At 41.2% G+C, this 20,396-nt stretch overlaps 1 protein-coding gene across 1 annotated transcript in view; it reads right to left on the bottom strand.

Annotated features, from left to right (window-relative positions):
- Positions 1–20,396, bottom strand: part of LOC311149239 (plexin-B2-like) — a 209,705-nt gene that overhangs the window by 33,152 nt on the left and 156,157 nt on the right. The window contains exons 7-19 of the mRNA XM_084186326.1: positions 19,544–19,670; positions 18,954–19,110; positions 18,474–18,585; positions 17,494–17,605; positions 17,179–17,280; positions 16,900–16,995; positions 16,234–16,321; positions 15,807–15,970; positions 15,258–15,406; positions 15,027–15,138; positions 14,323–14,459; positions 13,807–13,989; positions 13,388–13,496 (exon numbers count right to left, since the gene is read on the bottom strand). Coding sequence (XP_084042452.1) covers positions 13,388–13,496; positions 13,807–13,989; positions 14,323–14,459; positions 15,027–15,138; positions 15,258–15,406; positions 15,807–15,970; positions 16,234–16,321; positions 16,900–16,995; positions 17,179–17,280; positions 17,494–17,605; positions 18,474–18,585; positions 18,954–19,110; positions 19,544–19,670 — 1,648 coding nt within the window. The remainder of the gene's footprint in view (positions 1–13,387; positions 13,497–13,806; positions 13,990–14,322; positions 14,460–15,026; positions 15,139–15,257; positions 15,407–15,806; positions 15,971–16,233; positions 16,322–16,899; positions 16,996–17,178; positions 17,281–17,493; positions 17,606–18,473; positions 18,586–18,953; positions 19,111–19,543; positions 19,671–20,396) is intronic.

Raw genomic sequence — 20,396 nt, 5'->3', positions numbered from 1 at the left:
TGTGAATCAGGCCTTCATGGTCAAATTGTTGCAACGAAACCACTATTAAAGGACACCGATAAGAAGAAGAGACTTGCTTGGGCCAAGAAACATGAGCAATGGACATTAAACTGGTGGAAATTTGACCTTTGGTCTTGAGTCCAAATTTTACATTTTTGGTTCCAACCGCCGTGTCTTTGTGAGAAGCGGTGTGGGTGAACGGACGATCTCTGAATGTGTATTTCCCACCGTAAAGCATGGATGAGGAGGTGTTATGGTGTGGGGGAGCTTTGCTGGTGACACTCTCTGTGAATTATTTAGAATTCAAGGCACACTTAACCAGCATGGCTACCACAGCATTCTGCAGTGATACGCCATCCCATCTGGTTTGGGCTTAGTGGGACTATCATTTGTTTTTCAACAGGACAATGACCCAACACACTTCCAGGCTGTGTAAGGGCTATTTTTCCCAGAAGGAGAGTGATGGTGTGCTGCATCAGATGACCTGGCCTCCACCATCCCCCGACCTCAATGAAATTGAGATGGTTTGGGATGAATCAGAAAAGCAGTCAACAAATGCTCAGCATATGTGGGAACTCCTTCAAGACTGTTGGAAAAGCACTCCAGGTGAAGCTGGTTGAGAGAATGCCAAGAGTGTGCAAAGCTGTCATCAAAGCAAAGGGTGGCTATTTGAAGAATCTCAAATATAAAATATATTTTGATTTGTTTAACACTTTTTTGGTTACTACATGAGTCCATATGTGTTATTTCATAGTTTTGATGTCTTCACTATTATTCTACAATGTAGAAAATAGTAAAAAGAAAAACCCTTGAATGAGTAGGTGTGTCCAAACCTTTGACTGGTACTGTAAGTGCACCAGTAATTATATTTATTTGTTATATATTAATTTTTCTTATTTTTGTTACTGTTGTTTTCATATTTTGTATACAGTGCATTCGTAAAGAATTTTTTACGTTACAGCCTTTATCTAAATGGATTAAATTAAATGTTTTCTTCCTCAATCTACACACAATACCCCATAATGACAAAGCGAAAACAGGTTTTTAGAATTGTTTTAATGTATTAAACATAAATAACATAAATACCTTATTTACATAAGTATTCAGACCCTTCGCTATGAGACTCTAAATTGAGCTCAGGCGCATTCTGTTTCTATTGATCATCCTTGAGATGATTCTACAACTTGATTGGAGTCCACCTGTGGTAAATTCAATTAATTGGACATGATTTGGAAAGGCACACACCTGCCTATATAAGGTCCCACAGTTATTAACAGGGCATGTTAGAGCAAAAACCAAGCCATTAGGTCGAAGGAATTGTCCATAGAGCTCCGAGACAGGATTGTGTCGAGGCACAGATCTGGGGAAGGGTACCAAAATATTTCTGCAGCATTGAAGGTCCCCAAGAACACAGTGGCCTCCATCATTCTTAAATGGAAGACGTTTGGAACCACCAAGACTCTTCCTAGAGCTGGCCGCACGGCCAAACTGAGCAATCGGGGGAGAAGGGCCTTGGTCAGGGAGGTGACCAAGAACCCAAAGGTCACTCTGACAGAGCTCCAGAGTTCCTCTGTGGAGATGGGAGAACCTTTCAGAAGGACAACCATCTCTGCAGCACACCAACAATCAGGCCTTTATGGTAGAGTGGCCAGACGGAAGCCAATCCTCAGTAAAAGGCACATGAGAGCCCGCTTTGAGTTTGCCAAAAGGCACCTAAAGGACTCTCAGACTATGAGAAACAAGATTGAACTCTTTGGCCTGAATGCCAAGCGTCACGTCTGGAGAAAACCTGGCACCATCCCTACTGTGAAGCATGGTGGTGGCAGCATCATGCCGTGGGGATGTTTTTCAGCGGCAGGGACTGGGAGACTAGTCAGGATCGAGGGAAAGATGAACGGAGCAAAGTACAGAGAGATCCTTGATGAAAACCTGCTCCAGAGCGCTCAGGACCTCAGACTGGGGGGCGAAGGTTCACCTTCCAACAGGACAACGACCCTAAGCACACAGACAAGACAACGCAGGAGTGGCTTCGGAACAAGTCTCTGAATGTCCAGCCAGAGCCCGGACTTGAACCCAATCGAACATCTCTGAAGAAACCTGAAAATAGCTGTGCAGTGACGCTCCCCATCCAACCTGACAGAGCTTGAGAGGATCTGCATAGAAGAATGGGAGAAACTCCCCAAATACAGGTGTGCCAAGCTTGTAGTGTCATACCCAAGAAGACTCGAGGCAGTAATGGCTGCCAAAGGTGCTTCAACAAAGTACTGAATAAAGGGTCTGAATACTTATGTAAATGTGATATTTCAGTTTTGTGAAGGACTTCTTTCTTACAACGCTTCAAATTCCACTCGAGGCTGTAGACAAAATCCAACTCAAACGTGTACACCGTTTCGGACAAAGAGGACAGAGATATGAGCGTTCAATCGTTGTCAAATTAGCTTTTTTTAAGGATAAAGTAATGGTTAAAAGCCTAGGTAAAATACTTGCTGGCACGAAAATAGGCATGAATGATCAGTTCCCGAGGGAGATTGCAGAACGGCGCAAAGTTCTGTACCCAATCTTCAAGGAAAATAGATCAAATGGGAAGCGTGTTGCTCTTGTTGTCGATAAACTGTATATTGAGAATCAAATGTTCCACGACACAAAGACTACTCCATGGCTATTCTGAAAGTTCTAATAGAGGAGTCGAATAATGGAACACCCAATACTAGCCATGATAGGGATTGTAATAATAAAGCACATTTATAGTAGGTATAGTATTTTATAAAGGGAAAAGACGGTATTACAAGAAAAGATAACAAGCAAAATAATACATCTTCAAATACAACTAAATTAGAACACAAGTACTCAATCAACATAGTGGAGATAAAAACATAGCAAACAGAAGACATAGAAGGAACAGTATGTGGGTATGTGTGGATGAATTGTGATGGAAGGTGTGGTGTGCGTTTTTGTGTTTGAATAAGTGTGGCTTTAAGTGATTGAGAAAGGAAATGGTTGCAATTCCCAGAACCAAAGTGTGTCTGTGAGCATGGGTTGTGAGAGAGAGCTTTCCATTTGGTGCAGATGAGGGATATACATTTAAAATATAGTATACATCTAATAAAAAAATGTTTATTGTCCTATCATGATGGAACGATCCCCAACCCTATATCCTAGACACCCACCTGAGCGATCCATACACCAAAGAGAAGTCCCCATCTGTTATATGGACCTGCTGTGAGTTGACTACAGTGAGGGAAAAAAGTATTTGATCCCCTGCTGATTTTGTATGTTTGCCCACTGACAAAGAAATTATCAGTCTATGATTTTAATGGTAGGTTTATTTGAACAGTGAGAGACAGAAAAACAACAAAAATATCCAGAAAAATGCATGTAAAAAATGTTATGAAGTGATTTGCATTTTAATGAGGGAAATAAGTATTTGACCCCTCTGCAAAACATGACTTAGTACTTGGTGGCAAAACCCTTGTTGGCAATCACAGAGGTCAGACGTTTCTTGTAGTTGGCCACCAGGTTTGCACACATCTCAGGAGGGATTTTGTCCCACTCCTCTTTGCAGATCTTCTCCAAGTCATTAAGGTTTCGAGGCTGACGTTTGGCAATTCGAACCTTCAGCTCCCTCCACAGATTTTCTATGGGATTAAGGTCTGGAGACTGGCTAGGCCACTCCAGGACCTTAATGTGCTTCTTCTTAAACCACTCCTTTGTTGCCTTGGCCGTGTGTTTTGGGTCATTGTGATGCTGGAACACCCATCCACGACCCATTTTCAATGCCCTGGCTGAGGGAAGGAGGTTCTCACCCAAGATTTGATGGTACATGGCCCCGTCCATCGTCCCTTTGATGCAGTGAAGTTGTCCTGTCCCCTTAGCAGAAAAACACCCCCAAAGCATAATGTTTCCACCTCCATGTTTGACGGTGGGGATGGTGTTCTTGGGGTCAGCATTCCTCCTCCTCCAAACACGGCGAGTTGAGTTGATGCCAAAGAGCTCCATTTTGGTCTCATCTGACCACAACACTTTCACCCAGTTCTCCTCTGAATCATTCAGATGTTCATTGGCAAACTTCAGACGGGCATGTATATGTGCTTTCTTGAGCAGGGGGACCTTGCGGGCGCTGTAGGATTTCAGTCCTTCACAGCGTAGTGTGTTACCAATAGTTTTCTTGGTGACTATGGTCCCAGCTGCCTTGAGATCATTGACAAGATCCCCCCTTGTAGTTCTGGGCTGATTCCTCACCGTTCTCATGATCATTGCAACTCCACGAGGTGAGATCTTGCATGGAGCCCCAGGCCGAGCGAGATTGACAGTTCTTTTGTTTTTCTTCCATTTGCGAATAATCGCACCAACTGTTGTCACCTTCTCACCAAGCTGCTTGGCGATGGTCTTGTAGCCCATTCCAGCCTTGTGTAGATCTACAATCTTGTCCCTGGCATCCTTGGAGAGCTCTTTGGTCTTGGCCATGGTGGAGAGTTTGGAATCTGATTGATTGATTGCTTCTGTGGACAGGTGTCTTTTATACAGGTAACAAGTTGAGATTAGGAGCACTCCCTTTAAGAGTGTGCTCCTAATCTCAGCTCGTTACCTGTATAAAAGACACCTGGGAGACAGAAATCGTTCTGATTGAGAGGGGGTCAAATACTTATTTCCCTCATTAAAATGCAAATCAATTTGTAACATTTGTGACATGCGTTTTTCTGGATTTTTTTGTTGTTATTCTGTCTCTCACTGTTCAAATAAACCTACCATTAAAATTATAGACTGATAATTTCTTTGTTAGTGGGCAAACGTACAAAATCAGCAGGGGATCAAATATTTTTTTCCCTCACTGTATATGCAGCCAAAACAGAAAAATAAATGCGGTCAGAGACCTACTTGAGCAGCACCGTCCCCTCAAGATTCTGAGCCTGCCTGGCAGGGTTGGTCCTACAAAGCCAGAGCCCCCTGATGGGAGAGCATAATATACAAGGAAATTCTCAAAGCTGCTAATGAGAACCTTGACGACCTTGTACTTAGCCGGTGGGGATTCCGGTGGGGTACCCCCCTCCCCCCCCAGGTAGTGGCAGTGCTGGCAACACTGGCTGCAGTAACCCATGGGGAGGGGGTCACACTCGGACAATCAGAGAGGGGGCTTATCATTGTGGCCCAGGTGGCACAAAATAATCAAAGGTCTGACTGCACGGAGATGCTTGGAAAATGGTACAATGGGGGACCAGAGTGTTTGTGTCTCAGGTGAAGAGGATGGATCTGATCTCCATCACCTAGGACTTGACATAGATTAAATAGATTAATCAAATCTCACATTGTTGTAAATTTTTGCTCAATCTTGCATGCTTTCTCAAACAGCTGTAACTGTATATGCATTCGTATATGCATTCGTAAATCAGGTCCTTTCTTGAGTTGGGCTCTGGGATGTAACAACCGTTGAGCATCTTATTTTATGGTTGATTGTGGAGGAAAGGGGTTGAGTGTGTTAGAGTATGTGCGTGTGTGTTTATCCCACATCTGTTGCAAGAGGGGTAAGGATGTTAGGGAGAATATAGGATGAACCACAATAATTGTTTGCTAAAATAATAATTGCTTGTCAAAAATGTAATGTAATACAATGGCAATCCGGGTTATAGGTTAAAATCCTACGCATGAACTGCCAACATTATTACACATATTCATTGATAATGCTGGAAAATAAGATATGCAAGATATTTGAATAGATATATATATTTTTAAATAGCTATATATATATATATATATAGAGAGAGAGAGAGAGGTGAGAGCATTGGAAATGCTTTTGGCGGTTGACCTGCTTCTGTTTTGTGGGTGGCACTGTGTGATTCTTTCGATGGATGGGTCCTGGCCTCTCGGGGCCCTAGGGATCCGGAGGGGCGGGGGTGGTATGCTGATCACTGGGATGACGGCCCAACTTGGGACAGGGAGGGGCTTTAGCAGGGGAATTAGTGGAGAACAATTGGAGGGTTTGTAGCAATGCAAATATCATGGTACAGCTATATGGACACTCAATAACTATGGTATTTTTATGGGTAAATTTACAAACATATATAATGATAAATAGTTTTGGAACTTGTATCTCATTATGGTATATGGTGAAATAAGTATAGCCAGTTATAACTGTAATGGCTTAGCAGATAATAACAAAAGAAGAACAATATTTACACGGCTCAAAGAGAATAAATATAATATCTATTGTTTACAGGAAACTCATTCAACAATTCTAGATTAAGTTGCGTGGGAAAAGGAATGGGGGGGGGGCAAAATATACTTCTCCCATGGGCAAAGACTCAAAAGGTGTGATGACATTAATTAACAGTAATTTTGATCCGAATATGCAAATTGTCCAAACAGATCCGCAAGGTAGATGGATGATTTTAAATATGTTATTGGACCATAAACAGATATGGCTCATTAACCTTTACGGACCAAATAATGATGATCCACACTTCTTTAACAATATATATAATAAAGTATCAACCCTGCAAGCAATTCAAGACTCTATTATTATGGTGGGAGATTATAATACTGTTTTAAATAGCTCAATGGACCGTAAAGGAAATCACACTACAAACAATCACCCTCATGCTCTTAAGGAAATCATGAATGTCATGGATACATTAGAACTAGTGGATATATGGAGGCTTAAATATCCTGATCTAGTGAGATATACATGGGGAGACTCAATCAAGCTAGTCTTCTTGACTTCTTTCTTATGTTATTCTCGTTGGCACCAAAACTTTTAAAAGTGTTGATGGGGACAGAATGCGGTCGGACCATCATATAATTGGCATATACATTACTCTTACTGAATTTCCACGTGGGCGAGCATATTGGAAATTTTATCAAAGCCTATTGGATGATAACTTGTTTTTATCTAGGACAGAGGAATTCATAACAGATTTTTTCCATCATAACATAGCATGCAATTCAGTACTCATCTCAAAAACAAAAGCAATTTTGGTCAAAAGAGTCCATACTAACAAAGGAAATAGAAGGTCTAACAGAATAGATAGATAACAAAAAAAACTGTAACATAGAGGCTCAGAATAAATTAGAGGAAAAACAAAAATAAATTGAGAAAAAGATAAACTGTAATATATTATAAAAATAAAGCAAACTGGATGGAATATGGGGGAAATGCACCAAATTATTTTTTTATTTTCAGCATAGGAATGCTACCAAAAATAATTTACTGAAACTGGTTCCAAATGATGGAGTCACCCATGATTCACCAAATGATATTTTGAAGGAGGAAACAAAGAACTTTAAGCATATGTTTTCGTTTCAGTTGCCTCCATCTCCTCTAACTGAAGCTAATTGTAGAGATTTTTTTTCTATTAATAATGTCAAATTAACAGCCATACAGAAAGACTCATGTGAAGATGAAATTACAGAGGAGGAACTTCTGGATGCAATTGAAGACTTTAAGTCCGAGAAAACTCCAGGGTTGGATGGCATACCAGTCGAGGTATACCAAACCTTTTTTGATATACTCAGAGGACCGTTTTTTGCATGTTTTAACCACTCCTATGTAAATAGTAGATTATCAGACACTCAAGAAGAAGGTCTGATTTAATTATTACTGAAACAGGATACAAGTGGAAAATACAAAGATCCAGTCCATTTAAAAAATGGTAGGCCCCTTACACGTCAGTGTTGTGATGCAAAAATTCTAGCAAAATGTATAGCTCATAGAATTAAAAAGGTACTGTCAGACATTATTCATTCTAATCAGACAGGTTTTTTACATGGAATATACATTGGAGATAATATAAGGCAAGGACTGGAAACAATAGAACACTATGAAAAATCTGGGAAACCAGGCCTGCTATTCATAGCAGACTTCGAAAAGGCATTTGATAAAGTATGACTGGGGTTTATATATAAATGCCTGGAGCATTTCGATATGGAGAATCTCTTATAAAATGGGTTAAAATCATGTATAGTAACCCTAGGTGTAAAATAGTAAATAATGGCTATTTCTCCGAAAGTTTTAAACTGTCAAGAGGAGTGAAACAAGGTTGTCCACAATCGGCATATCTATTTATTGTGGCCATCGAGATGTTAGCTATTAAAATCAGATTCAACAATAATATCAAAGGATTAGAAATCCAGGGCTTAAAAACAAAGTGTCATTGTACGCTGATGATTCATGTTTTCTTTTAAATCCACAACTTGAATCCCTCCACAGGCTCATTGAGGATCTAGATACATTTTCTAACCTCTCTGGATTACAAATTATGATAAATGGACCATATTATGTATTGGATCACTAAAAAATTAAAAATTTACATTACCATGTAGTTTACCAATAAAATGGTCTGATGGTGATGTGGATATACTCGGAATACATATCCCAAATGAAATAAATGATCTCACTCCAATAAATTTTAATAGAAGGTTAGCAAAAATAGATAAGATCTTGCTACCATGGAAAGGTAAATACCTGTCAATTTGTGGAAAAATCACCTTGATTAACTCTTTAGTATTATCCCAGTTTACCTATTTGCTTATGGTCTTGCCTACGCCTAGCGAACAGTTCTTTTAAATTATATGAGAAAAAAATATTCCATTTTATTTGGAACGGCAAGCCAGACAAAATTAAACGGGCCTATTTATATAATTAATATGAATTCGGAGGACAGAAGTTATAAAATATTAAAGCATTAGACCTGTCACTAAAAGCTTCAGTCATACAAAAGTTATACTTAAATCCGAACTGGTTCTCTAGCAAATTAGTGAGATTGTCTCACCCAATGTTCAAGAATGGCCTTTTTCCCTTTATTCAGATTACAACCTCACACTTTCAGTTATTTTAAAAGGAAATCATCTCCCAAATATCACTATTTCTAAAACATGCGATAGAAAGTTGGTTGCAATTTCAATGTAATCCTCCAGAAACGAATAATGCAACAAATAATGTGGTTAAACTCAAATATACAAATTGATTAAAAACCTTTTTGTTTTTGACAACATAAAAAAAAGGTATAATCTTCAGAAATGATATCATCGGTAGGACTGGTGGAGTTATGTCGCACATGCAGCTAACAAAAACATATGGAAATGTCTGCTCTACCCAAAATTACAACCAAATAATTGCAGCATTACCGCAAAAATGGAAGAGGAAAGTGGAAGGGGGAAAATGTAAGGAACTTGTCTGTTGGCCTTGCATTAAAGAACATTATTGGTTAAAGAAAACTGTGATAAATAACAAAGTATACCAGTTTCATTTAAGGACCAAAGGACAGCTGTCCCATATAGATTGCAAAATAGTTGGGAAGAGATTTTTGACGAACCTATCCCATGGCATAGTGTTTATGAACTGATACCCAAAACGACGCCAGATTCAAAACTTAGAATTTTTTAATTTAAATTATTATATAAAATTCTTGCTACCAATAGAATGTTATTTATATGGGGGATACAATCTTCCCAGCTCTGCAGATTTTGCTGCGAAGAGACAGAATCATTAGATCATTTGTTTTGGTACTGTCCATTTGTAGCTTGTTTTTGGACACAGGTCCAGGAATGGCTAAAGGATTGCAATATTTACCTGGAGCTAACCCTGCAGATAGCATTACTGGGTGATCTGAAAAGTCATAGTCAATCGATCAATAATATAATTATACTTTGAGCAAAAATGTTTCTTTTCAATTTACAATCTGTAATAACAATGAGAAAAGAAAGGTTCAGAACTTTTGTAAAACATCACAGTACAGTTGAAAAATATATGGCAAATAAAAATCCAATATGGATGGTGTTAAGAGATAGATGGGTATGTTGAATGGAGTTGATGGGACTAATAACAACTAACAACAACTAATAACAACAAGATAACTAATAATGTAAGCATACTGTGTCCATAATAAATATATAGGTTATAGGTTGAGAGCTTTTGTGAAAGAGCACAGTTAGAAATATATGTCATATAGAAGCAAACCGGATGGACATCTTGAAAATTATCGGAGAGGTTGAGGGTAGAGGAAGTTCAGGAGTAAAAACAAACAAAGTAGAATAATTGTGAGATTGGCTTTGTCCATGAAATGTATGTAGTATGTATAAGCTGGAAGTAGAGGCCTAAGCATTGTTGTTCACTAGTTTACTCCAATTAGGGAAGGGGTGGTGGGGTTGTAAAGTAATAAAGGGAAATATATATATTTTTTAAAGGAAATGTATATGTATGTGTATATATGTATGTATGTGTATGTATGTATGTGTGTATATATTTCTTTTTTTTTCTTTTTTTTAGGGGGTAGATCAGCTTTAATATTGCAGATAGATTGTAACTTCCATCAATGTAATTGTCTGCATCACTTCCAATCCCCCAAAAACATATGGGGGATTGGAAGTGATGCAGACAATTACATTGATGGAAGTTACAATCTATCTGCAATATTAAAGCTGATCTACCCCCTAAAAAAAAGAAATGCTATAGATGGAAGGAAAGTAGTGTCGAAACCTACCAAAAAACTATTAGGCAACAACAAATTCAATCCCTTTTAAACAACTTCCTGGACAAATCGTTCCACTGTAATAGTGAAGGTGTAAACTTGGCAGTAGAAAACCTAAACAGTATATTTGACCTCTCAGCTTCCCTATCAAATCAAAAAAATATCTAACAGAAAACCGAAGAAAAGTAACAACAGTGACAAATGGTTTGATGAAGAATGCAAAAACCTAAGAAAGAAATTGAGAAACCTATCCAATCAAAAACATAGAGACCCAGAAAACCTGAGCCTACGCCTTCACTATGGTAAAACAATACAGAAATACACTACGGAAAAATAAGGAACAGCATGTCAGAAAATTGGAAAACACTAAACAAACAACAACACAAAGAGCTATCTATCCAAAACAGAGATGTATGGGTAAACCACTTCTCCAATCTTTTTGGCCATATAACAAAGAACAAACAGCAAAAAAATACATGATCAAATGTAAATCTTATAATCAACTATTAAAGACTACCAGAACCCACTGAATTCTCCAATTACATTGAATGAACTACAGGACAAAATACAAACCCTCCAACCCAAAAAAGCCTGTGGTGTTGATGGTATCCTCAATTAAATTATAAAATATACAGACCACAAATTCCAATTGGCTATACTTAAACTTTAACATCATCCTTAGTTCTGGCATCTTCCCCAATATTTGGAACCAAGGACAGATCACCCCAATCCACAAAAGTGGAGACAATTTTGACCCCAATAACTACCGTGGGATATGCGTCAACAGCAACCTTGGGAAAATACTCTTCATTATCATTAACAACAGACTAGTTCATTTCCTCAGTGAAAACAATGTACTGAGCAAATGTCAAATTGGCTTTTTACCAAATTACCATACGACAGACCACGTATTCACCCTGCACACCCTAATTGACAAACAAACAAACAAAACAAAGGCAAAGTCTTATCATGCTTTGTTGATTTCAAAAAAGCTTTTGACTCAATTTGGCATGAGGGTCTGCTATACAAATTGATGGAAAGTTGGGTTGGGGGAAAAACATACGACATTATAAAATCCATGTACTCAAACAACAAGTGTGCGGTTAAAATTGGCAAAAAACACACACATTTCTTTCCACAGGGCCGTGGGGTGAGACAGGGATGCAGTTTAAGCCCCACACTCTTCAACATATATATCAACGAATTGGCGAGGGCACTAGAACAGTCTGCAGCACCCGGCCTCACCCTACTAGAATCGGAAGTCAAATGTCTACAGTTTGCTGATGATCTGGTGCTTCTGTCACCAACCAAGGAGGGCCTACAGCAGCACCTATATCTTCTGCACAGATTGTGTCAGACCTGGGCCCTGACAGTAAATCTCAGTAAGACAAAAATAATGGTGTTCCAAAAAAGGTCCAGTTGCCAGGACCACAAATCCAATTCCATCTAGACACCGTTGCCCTAGAGCCCACAAAAAACGATACATACCTCGGCCTAAACATCAGCGACACAGGTAACTTCCACAAAGCTGTGAACGATCTGAGAGACGAGGCAAGAAGGGCCTTCTATGCCATCAAAAGGAACATAAAATTCGACATACCAATTAGGATCTGGCTAAAAATACTTGAATCAGTTATAGAACCCATTGCCCTTTATGGTTGTGAGGTCTGGGGTCCACTCACCAACCAAGAATTCACAAAATGGGACAAACACCAAATTGAGACTCTGCATGCAGAATTCTGCAAAAATATCCTCAGTCTACAACGAAAAACACAAAATAATGCATGCAGAGCAGAATTAGGCCGATACCCGCTAATTATCAAAATCCAGAAAAGAGACGTTAAATTCTATAACCACTTAAAAGGAAGCGATTCCCAAACCTTCCATAACAAAGCCATCACCTACAGAGCGATGACTTGGAGAAGAGTCTCCTAAGTAAGCTGGTCCTGGGGCTCTGTTCACAAACACAAACAGACCCCACAGAGCCCCAGGACAACAACACAATTAGACCCAACCAAATCATGAGAAAACAAAAAGATAATTACTTGACATATTGGAAAGAATTAACAAAAAAACTGAGCAACCTAGAATGCTATTTGGCCCTAAACAGAGAGTACACAGTGGCAGAATACCTGACCACTGTGACTGACCCAAACTTCAGGAAAGCTTTGACTATGTACAGACTCAGTGAGCATAGCCTTGCTATTGAGAAAGGCCGCCGTAGGCAGACATGGCTCTCAAGAGAAAGGCTATGTGCACACTGCCCACAAAATGAGGTGGAAACTGAGCTGCACTTCCTAACCTCCTTTCAAATGTATGACCATATTAGAGACACATATTTCCCTCAGAGTACAGAGATCCACAAAGAATTTGAAAACAAACCCAATTTTGATCAACTCCCTTATCTACTGGGTGAATAACCACAGTGTGCCATCACAGCAGCAAGATGTGTGACCTGTTGCCACAAGAAAAGGGCAACCAGTGAAGAATAAACACCATTGCAAATACAACCCATATTTATGTTTATTTATTTTTCCCATTTGTACTTTCACTATTTGCACATTGGTACAACACTGTATATATACATAATATGACATTTGCAATGTCTTTATTCTTTTGGAACTTCTGAGTTCAATTTTTACTGTTAATATTTATTGTTTATTTCACTTTTGTTTACTATCTACTTCACTTGCTTTGGCAATGTTAACATATGTTGCACATGCCAATAAAGCCCTTAAATTGAATTGAATTGAGAGAGAGAGAGAGAGAGAGAGAGAGAGAGAGAGAGAGAGAGAGAGAGAGAGAGAGAGAGAGAGAGAGAGAGAGAGAGAGAGAGAGAGAGAGAGAGAGAGTGAAAGAAGCAGAGAAAGAGAAAGAGGCATCGAGAAAGAGGCAGAGAGAGAGAGGCAGAGAAAGAGAGTCCATACCTCAGAAGGAGTTATGCCGGACCACTCGTCAGCCGAGGCCTGGACCCTCATGATGGCGTTCTGAATTAGGTCAAACCCAGATCCGGTCACCACGATGGTCCTCCCACCACTGAAACAACATCACCGTCACAAAGGGGCAAAAGTTATGGTTTTAACCCACGGTGGGGCTCACATTCACATTTCACCTACAGAAGAGATATCACATTTAAACTACCAACTGGTATCAGGAGAGGGAGCCAGGTGTGTTGGAAATTGAATGCCATTAAACTAGACTCTAGGGTACCCTTTCTTGTGTTCCGACAGATGGCATCATTATAACACGTCGCTTCTCAGTGCAGAAGGAGTTGACGTGCTATCTGATGTGAGACAATGTGGAAGCATCTAGAATAGCCTCTTGTCTCTGGAGGACTGGGACTCACCACACAAAGCTTCCCTTGGGTTTGTGGTCCAGGATAGTGGGGTTCTCCCAGAACTGGAAGGCTGTGGGGACGGCTGTGGTGGTGTTCTTCCCATACTTTACTGTCACCGTGAGCAGGTCTGAGGGGACCTTATCTGCCCGGTACTCTCCCATCCTGCAGGTGATGGCCGCACCAAACGTCTCCCTGCAGACAAGGACACAGTCAGCCAGCGACACAGACCGCTCAGCACTTGGGGTCAACCGGGGTCACGGTGCACAGGAGACTAACATGGCAGGACCATGACAGCTAGGTCAATACTGGGCTTTCTTATTAAAGAAAATCATGCCCATATTTGAATGCAACTCCCAAGCCTAACCTGCTTGCTAGTTCTGTATTCACTTTAGCTTATAGCACTTTTTCTTTTGCATGTTGTCATGCCAAAGAGTTGGCTGAAAGCGAACATATACAGATCTAGAGACCAGACAACCGCAACCCTCCTTGACACTGGTTCCCTTCCCAGGATGCAGCAGTACTTACACAGTGCACACCACCCCCCCAACGGTGATGGCGATGTCCTCCCTGGTGGCTGTGTCCAGGTTGGAGCCAGAGATTGTGATGACCGTCCCCCCGGCCTTGGAGCCGTTGGCGGGATGCACCGAGCTGGCGATGGGGTCCTGGAGGATCAGGTAGTAAAAAAAAACTAATCTTATTCCTGTCTCATCTCTTTCCCCACAAGGCTTTCAAAATACGCACACACCCACACACACACCCACACACATCGCATTTCCTTCAATTTGCTGAGTAAACAGTTAGGTGGAGCGGTCCCCTGTGGAGAAGCATTAGCCGTGCAAGATATAAAAAAGGCAGTGAAATTGCTCCAATGTACCCTGTTAAGGCACCAGAGGAAATGGAGTCGCCGTATAGCACCTTGTTAAACTATAATACACACAAATCAATTTCATCTTATCGTACTGGGCATTTCCTGCCAGTGTAATGTGGCAGCACCAGAGTAGTTCATTCAACAGAACATTCATGTATTGTATTTGGATATTACACTTAAATGACATGCCCTTCATGCGTGCTGATAAGGAGCTCTGTAATACAGTGTCTGTATAGCTGTGAAATTGAATGGCGATAGCATAACCAAATCATGTAAAAGCATTTTCCACTTAACGAGTCCGCCCTCTCATCCTGAAGTGAAGGAGTGTGATTGAAGTGAAGGAGTGTGGTAGGTTTGTTACCCGGTATGTGAAGAAAGCAGATGACGTTCCTCTCTTCCCTCCCTCCACCTCCACCTCCACCTGGCCCCAGTTGGTGCTCAGGGGGTACAAGGGGCCGATCTCACATACCACGCTGGAAACCAGACATTTTAGACTTAATTTCAGATTTAAATCTACTGTTGAGTAGACCGCCTCCATCAATGCCTAGTGTGAGAAGGGTACAGCGGTGACTGGGTTGACAGTGTATGTTACCTGGTGGAGACGGCATATTTGTTCTCCTGATGTATACAGGGGACCCCCACCACACTGATGGCCTTGATGTCCTCCTTGTGGATGCCCAGGTTGGAGCCCTTGATGGTGACAGAGATGCCCCCCCCCATGGGCCCGTAGCGAGGGATGATCTGGGAGGGGGATTGGAGAACAGATTTAAGATGACAGGCTTTTAGATTTGCAGTACCGTACAGCTTTTAGATTACAGTGTATAGAGTAGCTTACAGAGCAGCACCATGAAATAAGCCACAAACACATGCAGAATGTGACCCCACAGTCTGTGAAATTTAGAATATGATAATTGATGAGAGGTGATCCTTTTGAGTAAGGGCTTTTAATAGAAAATAACTAGACTGTGAACTGATCCAATTGTCAGTAGCTACCGGTAGATAAAATAAAGCAGTTGATGAAGTGATCATTAAAATGCCTAGTCAGTCAGTGATAATCAAAAGTCGATATTGTTGCAGGTTCAAAGATAAGTTATTAGTATAGAGTTAAGAGATGACTACTGTACTGTGGGGTGCTACTCACGTCAGTGATGTGTGGGTCAGGGCACTCGGTACCCTGGTCAATAGTACACAGCTTCTCATAGACGCACGACTTCCTCTTGGCACACCACACACACCTGTACTTAGGGTCAGTGTTCTTACACAGGCTGCAGTCCTCACGGCCCAGCGAGCAGCTATATAGGGTCACTGTGAAGGAAGAGAAGAGGGACGCCTTAGAATATCAGTACTATTCTGTCATTTCATTTACATGACACTGGATCATTGATAGTACAAGGTCTGATATGATGTTTGACCAATTCACTTAGATGACTGCAAAAAGTATGGCGTTAAATGTGTCAATGTATTAATTTATCACTTTGCCATATAAGGCTTCCCCAATTGTCATTGATGTCCACATGGTCCTTTGGGACATTGTCAACAGAGTTGCATATTAAAGATGCACCATTTACCATTCAGCGTGCTGTCTATTTTCTTGCCTGACTGTTTGTCCTTCACGTAGAACAGAACATTTGTCTCCTGTGACTTATCGAAGGAAAACTAGAAACAGGAAGAAAATGAATTATTAATACAGTTTGTGAAACAAGTGATTAATGACACTTCACATTTCCAAAACGTGCCAGATAAAAGTTCTAATTTTACAGATGCTCTTATCCAGAGCGACTTACAGGAGCAATTAGGGTTAAGTGCCTTGCTCAAGGGCACATTGACAGATGTTTCACCTAGTTGGCTCCGGGATTTGAACCAGCAACCTTTCAGTTACTGGTCCAACACTCTTAACCGCTAGGCTACCTGCCGCCCCACACACACTTTGGCAGCCATTCAAAAACAGCAGAATTAATCAATGTCTGAAAAGAATGTGGCTGGAGGCTGGTCCCTGACTCTCTGTAGTGTTTCTAAGATGTTTTCCAATCACACAAAATCCACAGTTTGAGGATGTAAAAATAACATTGGGATTGTTGTCCATGAGGGGGTGCTATAATATCAAACTGACACAAACGAGGTAACGTAACCAAACAATACAATATCATCACCAAGCAACATATTATCATTACACCTTTTAGGAGTGGTGAAAGCTACAATTGACAGGTGTGGAGCAATAAGCAGCACTGACATACGTTAAAACCGTTGAAGCTGTAGAAGAGCCCATCTTCAGACCTGACATCCTCCTCCATATTTCCCATCAACTCTGTGCCGATGGTGAAAGCCCGGTCCTAGAGAGGAAGCAGAGAAGCAGAGAGTTAACCAACTTCATACATGAGCAGTTATCAAGGGTTCATCTCAATGTTATTATAGTCTGATTCATCATTAACTAGCGCCCGCTGTTATTTGAATTGTTTGATAACAGCTATAAAGCTATATAACAGCTATAAAATACATTATATTTTTTCCAGCACCTGGTAAACATCCAGGTTGATGCCCTCAAAGCAGATGGTGGTTTTGAACCCCACAGGAATGAGCACAGGATCAGGGTTCTCGAACTGGGGACATCTTGCCCCCTGAACACAGATGGAAATACTACATGTTAGAGCATTTGCATTTTTACCTTTAGTTATTCAGCAGACAAACTCTCATCCAGACTGATCATTTATCAGTTGGCATGCATCTGCTGACTTACAAACTGATATTCCATACAAAAGCACTCATGACTTTAATGACTCTTAGCATACATGCAATGTATATTAAGCCTGTTTAGTGGAGCACCTAGCTACCTGTCTGTGTTTGATGATTTGAGGGCCCAACACAGTGTCATCCTTGTCCTGGCAGGTGTGGTCCTGGGTGTTCCACTGGCAGCCCCATGGGCTGGTCACACACGACATACACCTGAGATACGCACATACAAGCGTACACACACACAAACACAGCGGGGAGGCAATCTCGTTTAAAAACATGTACATCCGTGCTAGTATTCCTGTAATAGTAGAACCTATATTGTTGATGGTAAAATATATCTCTGTAACCTGATAAACAAAGCCCATTTATCACATGCTTCCTCCAGATGAAAAACAGCACGGGAAGCAGCGAAAGAGAAAACACATATGTATGAGATCGACTTTCATTTTTCGATTAATGAAAAGGAAACTGAAGCAATTTCCTCCGGTTGGTAATAACAAAGGAGGAAAATGCAAGAGGGGCATTCAATCCCAGTATCAGTCATGCATCACACAGAATTTACACACAGAAACCTTTCTCTTATTTGTGCACATGCTGCTATTAATTTCCATCAAGGTTGTTGGCACAAAAACCCAGTGAGTCTAGTCAATGGGGGAGTACAGAGAGTGAGAGAGTACTGTATGGGAGATTACTGTGTTTCAATGGGAGAGTACAGTGCAGTTGGAGAGTACAGAGTACAGTAGGAGAGTATAGTCCAGAGAGTACAGTAGGAGAGAACAGTCCAGAGAGTACAGTCCAGAGAGTACAGTAGGAGAGTACTGTAGGAGAGTACAGTCCAGAGAGTACAGTAGGAGAGTACAGTAGGAGAGCACAGTCCAGAGAGTACAGTAGGAGAGTACAGTCTAGAGAGTACAGTCCGGAGAGTACAGTAGGAGAGTACAGTCCAGAGAGTACAGTCCAGAGAGTACAGTCCAGAGAGTACAGTAGGAGAGTACAGTCCAGAGAGTAAAGTCCAGAGAGCACAGTCCAGAGAGTACAGTAGAAGAGTACAGTACAGTAGGAGAGCTAGTTAACTCACGGTGTGCTCTCTGCTTTCCTCACAGTGGCTGAACAGTTGTAGAAATTGAACTCCCTGGTGGCCAGCTCCACCGACTCGTTCACAAAGATCTTAATGGGCACCGCCACGAAATCTACGGGCACAGAGAGGAACAGGGTGAATGAGTGGCATTGTGATTGGTGAAGTTACAGGTTGCAGTGAATGTAACATATACAAAAAACAGTCTTCAAGGTCAATGAAACAAAGCAACAGAGTAGGGCCAGGAGTTTTTTTCTTGACCACCTGTCCTGACCAGGAACAACTCTGGGCCTTAAGAAGCTACAGCCTATAATTAGGGCTCAGAGTTTCTCTTGGTCAGGTCATGTAGTCAGGAACAACTCTGGGCCCTAAGAAGCTACAGCCTATAATTAGGGCTCAGAGTTTCTCTTGGTCAGGTCATGTAGTCAGGAATAGCTCCTGGCCCTACTACAGTGCCAGTGCAGGCTGAGGGTGATGTCCTACCCTGGTGTTCAGGTGTGGATGGTAAGGAGACAGGGTTGGGCAGGGCACAAGTGACCTGGCCAGACGACATGGTGGCGTCACTCATATAGGAGGGGAACACACAGCACAGACGGTCTGCCTGCCCGATGAAGGGGAGGGAGGGCACATTGATCTCCACCTGAGAGAGAGCGAGAGAGAGAGAGAGAGAGAGAGAGAGAGAGAGAGAGAGAGAGAGAGAGAGAGAGAGAGAGAGAGAAGGAGAGAGCGACGGAGAGCCATCGAGAGAGAGGAGACAGCGAGAGAGAGGAGAGAGCAAGAGAGAGAACGAGAAAGAGAAAGAAATAGAGAGAGAATGAGAGTCAGGAAGCAAGAAAAATAGAAAGAGAGAGAGAGATAATGAATGAGAGAGAAACAAAGAGATAGGGGAAGAGAGCAGAGTCAGAGGTGCTTTGAGCGCTAGCACATTCCTCAGTTTTAATAAGCCAGTTTTCAGTTTTCTGAGCAGGATCAATAGAGTGCATATTGTTTCAGAGCAGAGGGTCACTGATTCTTATTATTTCTTATCAAGGAAGGAGATTACTGCCAGTGTCAGGCCCAGTACAGTACACTACCTGCTTGGTCTTTTTGCAGCTGAGGTTGGGTGGGTGGAAGGACACGATCTTCACACACTGCTGCTTGGGGCTCCACAACCAGCCGTTCTTCTCCTCCGCTCTCCGGCAATCAGACCTCCTGGTACACCTGCAGAACACCAACACCCATCAGCCACTGCTCTCTGTCCAGTTTGTCTGCTGGTTACACATTCATTCCTGTCTCACAGTGACCGCTGACCCTGAATAGCAGTAATTTCCTGTCATTAAAATACCTCACGTACTGATAACTGTACTGTAGAAATAACACAGTCAATAGCACAGCGCAGCTCTCCTTATATGGCTCTAACAAAAATACTCTGCTCTCTCAGTGCCAGAAATTAAGAAGTAAAGCAGAAACACTATGAAGGGCCCAGGTTTTTGAAACAGAGCAGATCAATCAAATCAGATCAAATGTTATTGGTCGCGTACACATATTTTGCAGATGTTATCGCAGGTGCAGTGAAATGCTTATGTTTCTAGCTCCAACAGTGCAGTAATACAAAACAATACAAAACAATACACACAAATACAAAAAATACAAAGAAAGGAATTAAGAAATATCAGAACGAGCAATGTCAGTCTGGAATATAAATATACAGTATATATACAGTATGTATGATGGTGTGTATAGACAGTATGGACAGTATAGGAATAGAAAAGGTGTGTACAGCAGTAGTTATATAGGATGAGCCATGACTAGAATACAGTATATAAATATGAAGTGGGTTAAACAGTATGTAAACATTATTAAAGTGACCAGTGTTCAATGACTCTATGTACATAGGGAAGCAGTCTCTAAGGTGCATGGATGAGTAACCGGGTGGTAGCTGAATAG

Source organism: Coregonus lavaretus, assembly GCF_964263955.1.
Source record: "Coregonus lavaretus genome assembly, chromosome: 21".
Classification (NCBI taxonomy): domain Eukaryota; kingdom Metazoa; phylum Chordata; class Actinopteri; order Salmoniformes; family Salmonidae; genus Coregonus; species Coregonus lavaretus.
Note: the sequence above shows the minus strand (reverse complement) of the source record. Positions and strands in the feature narration are given on the sequence as shown.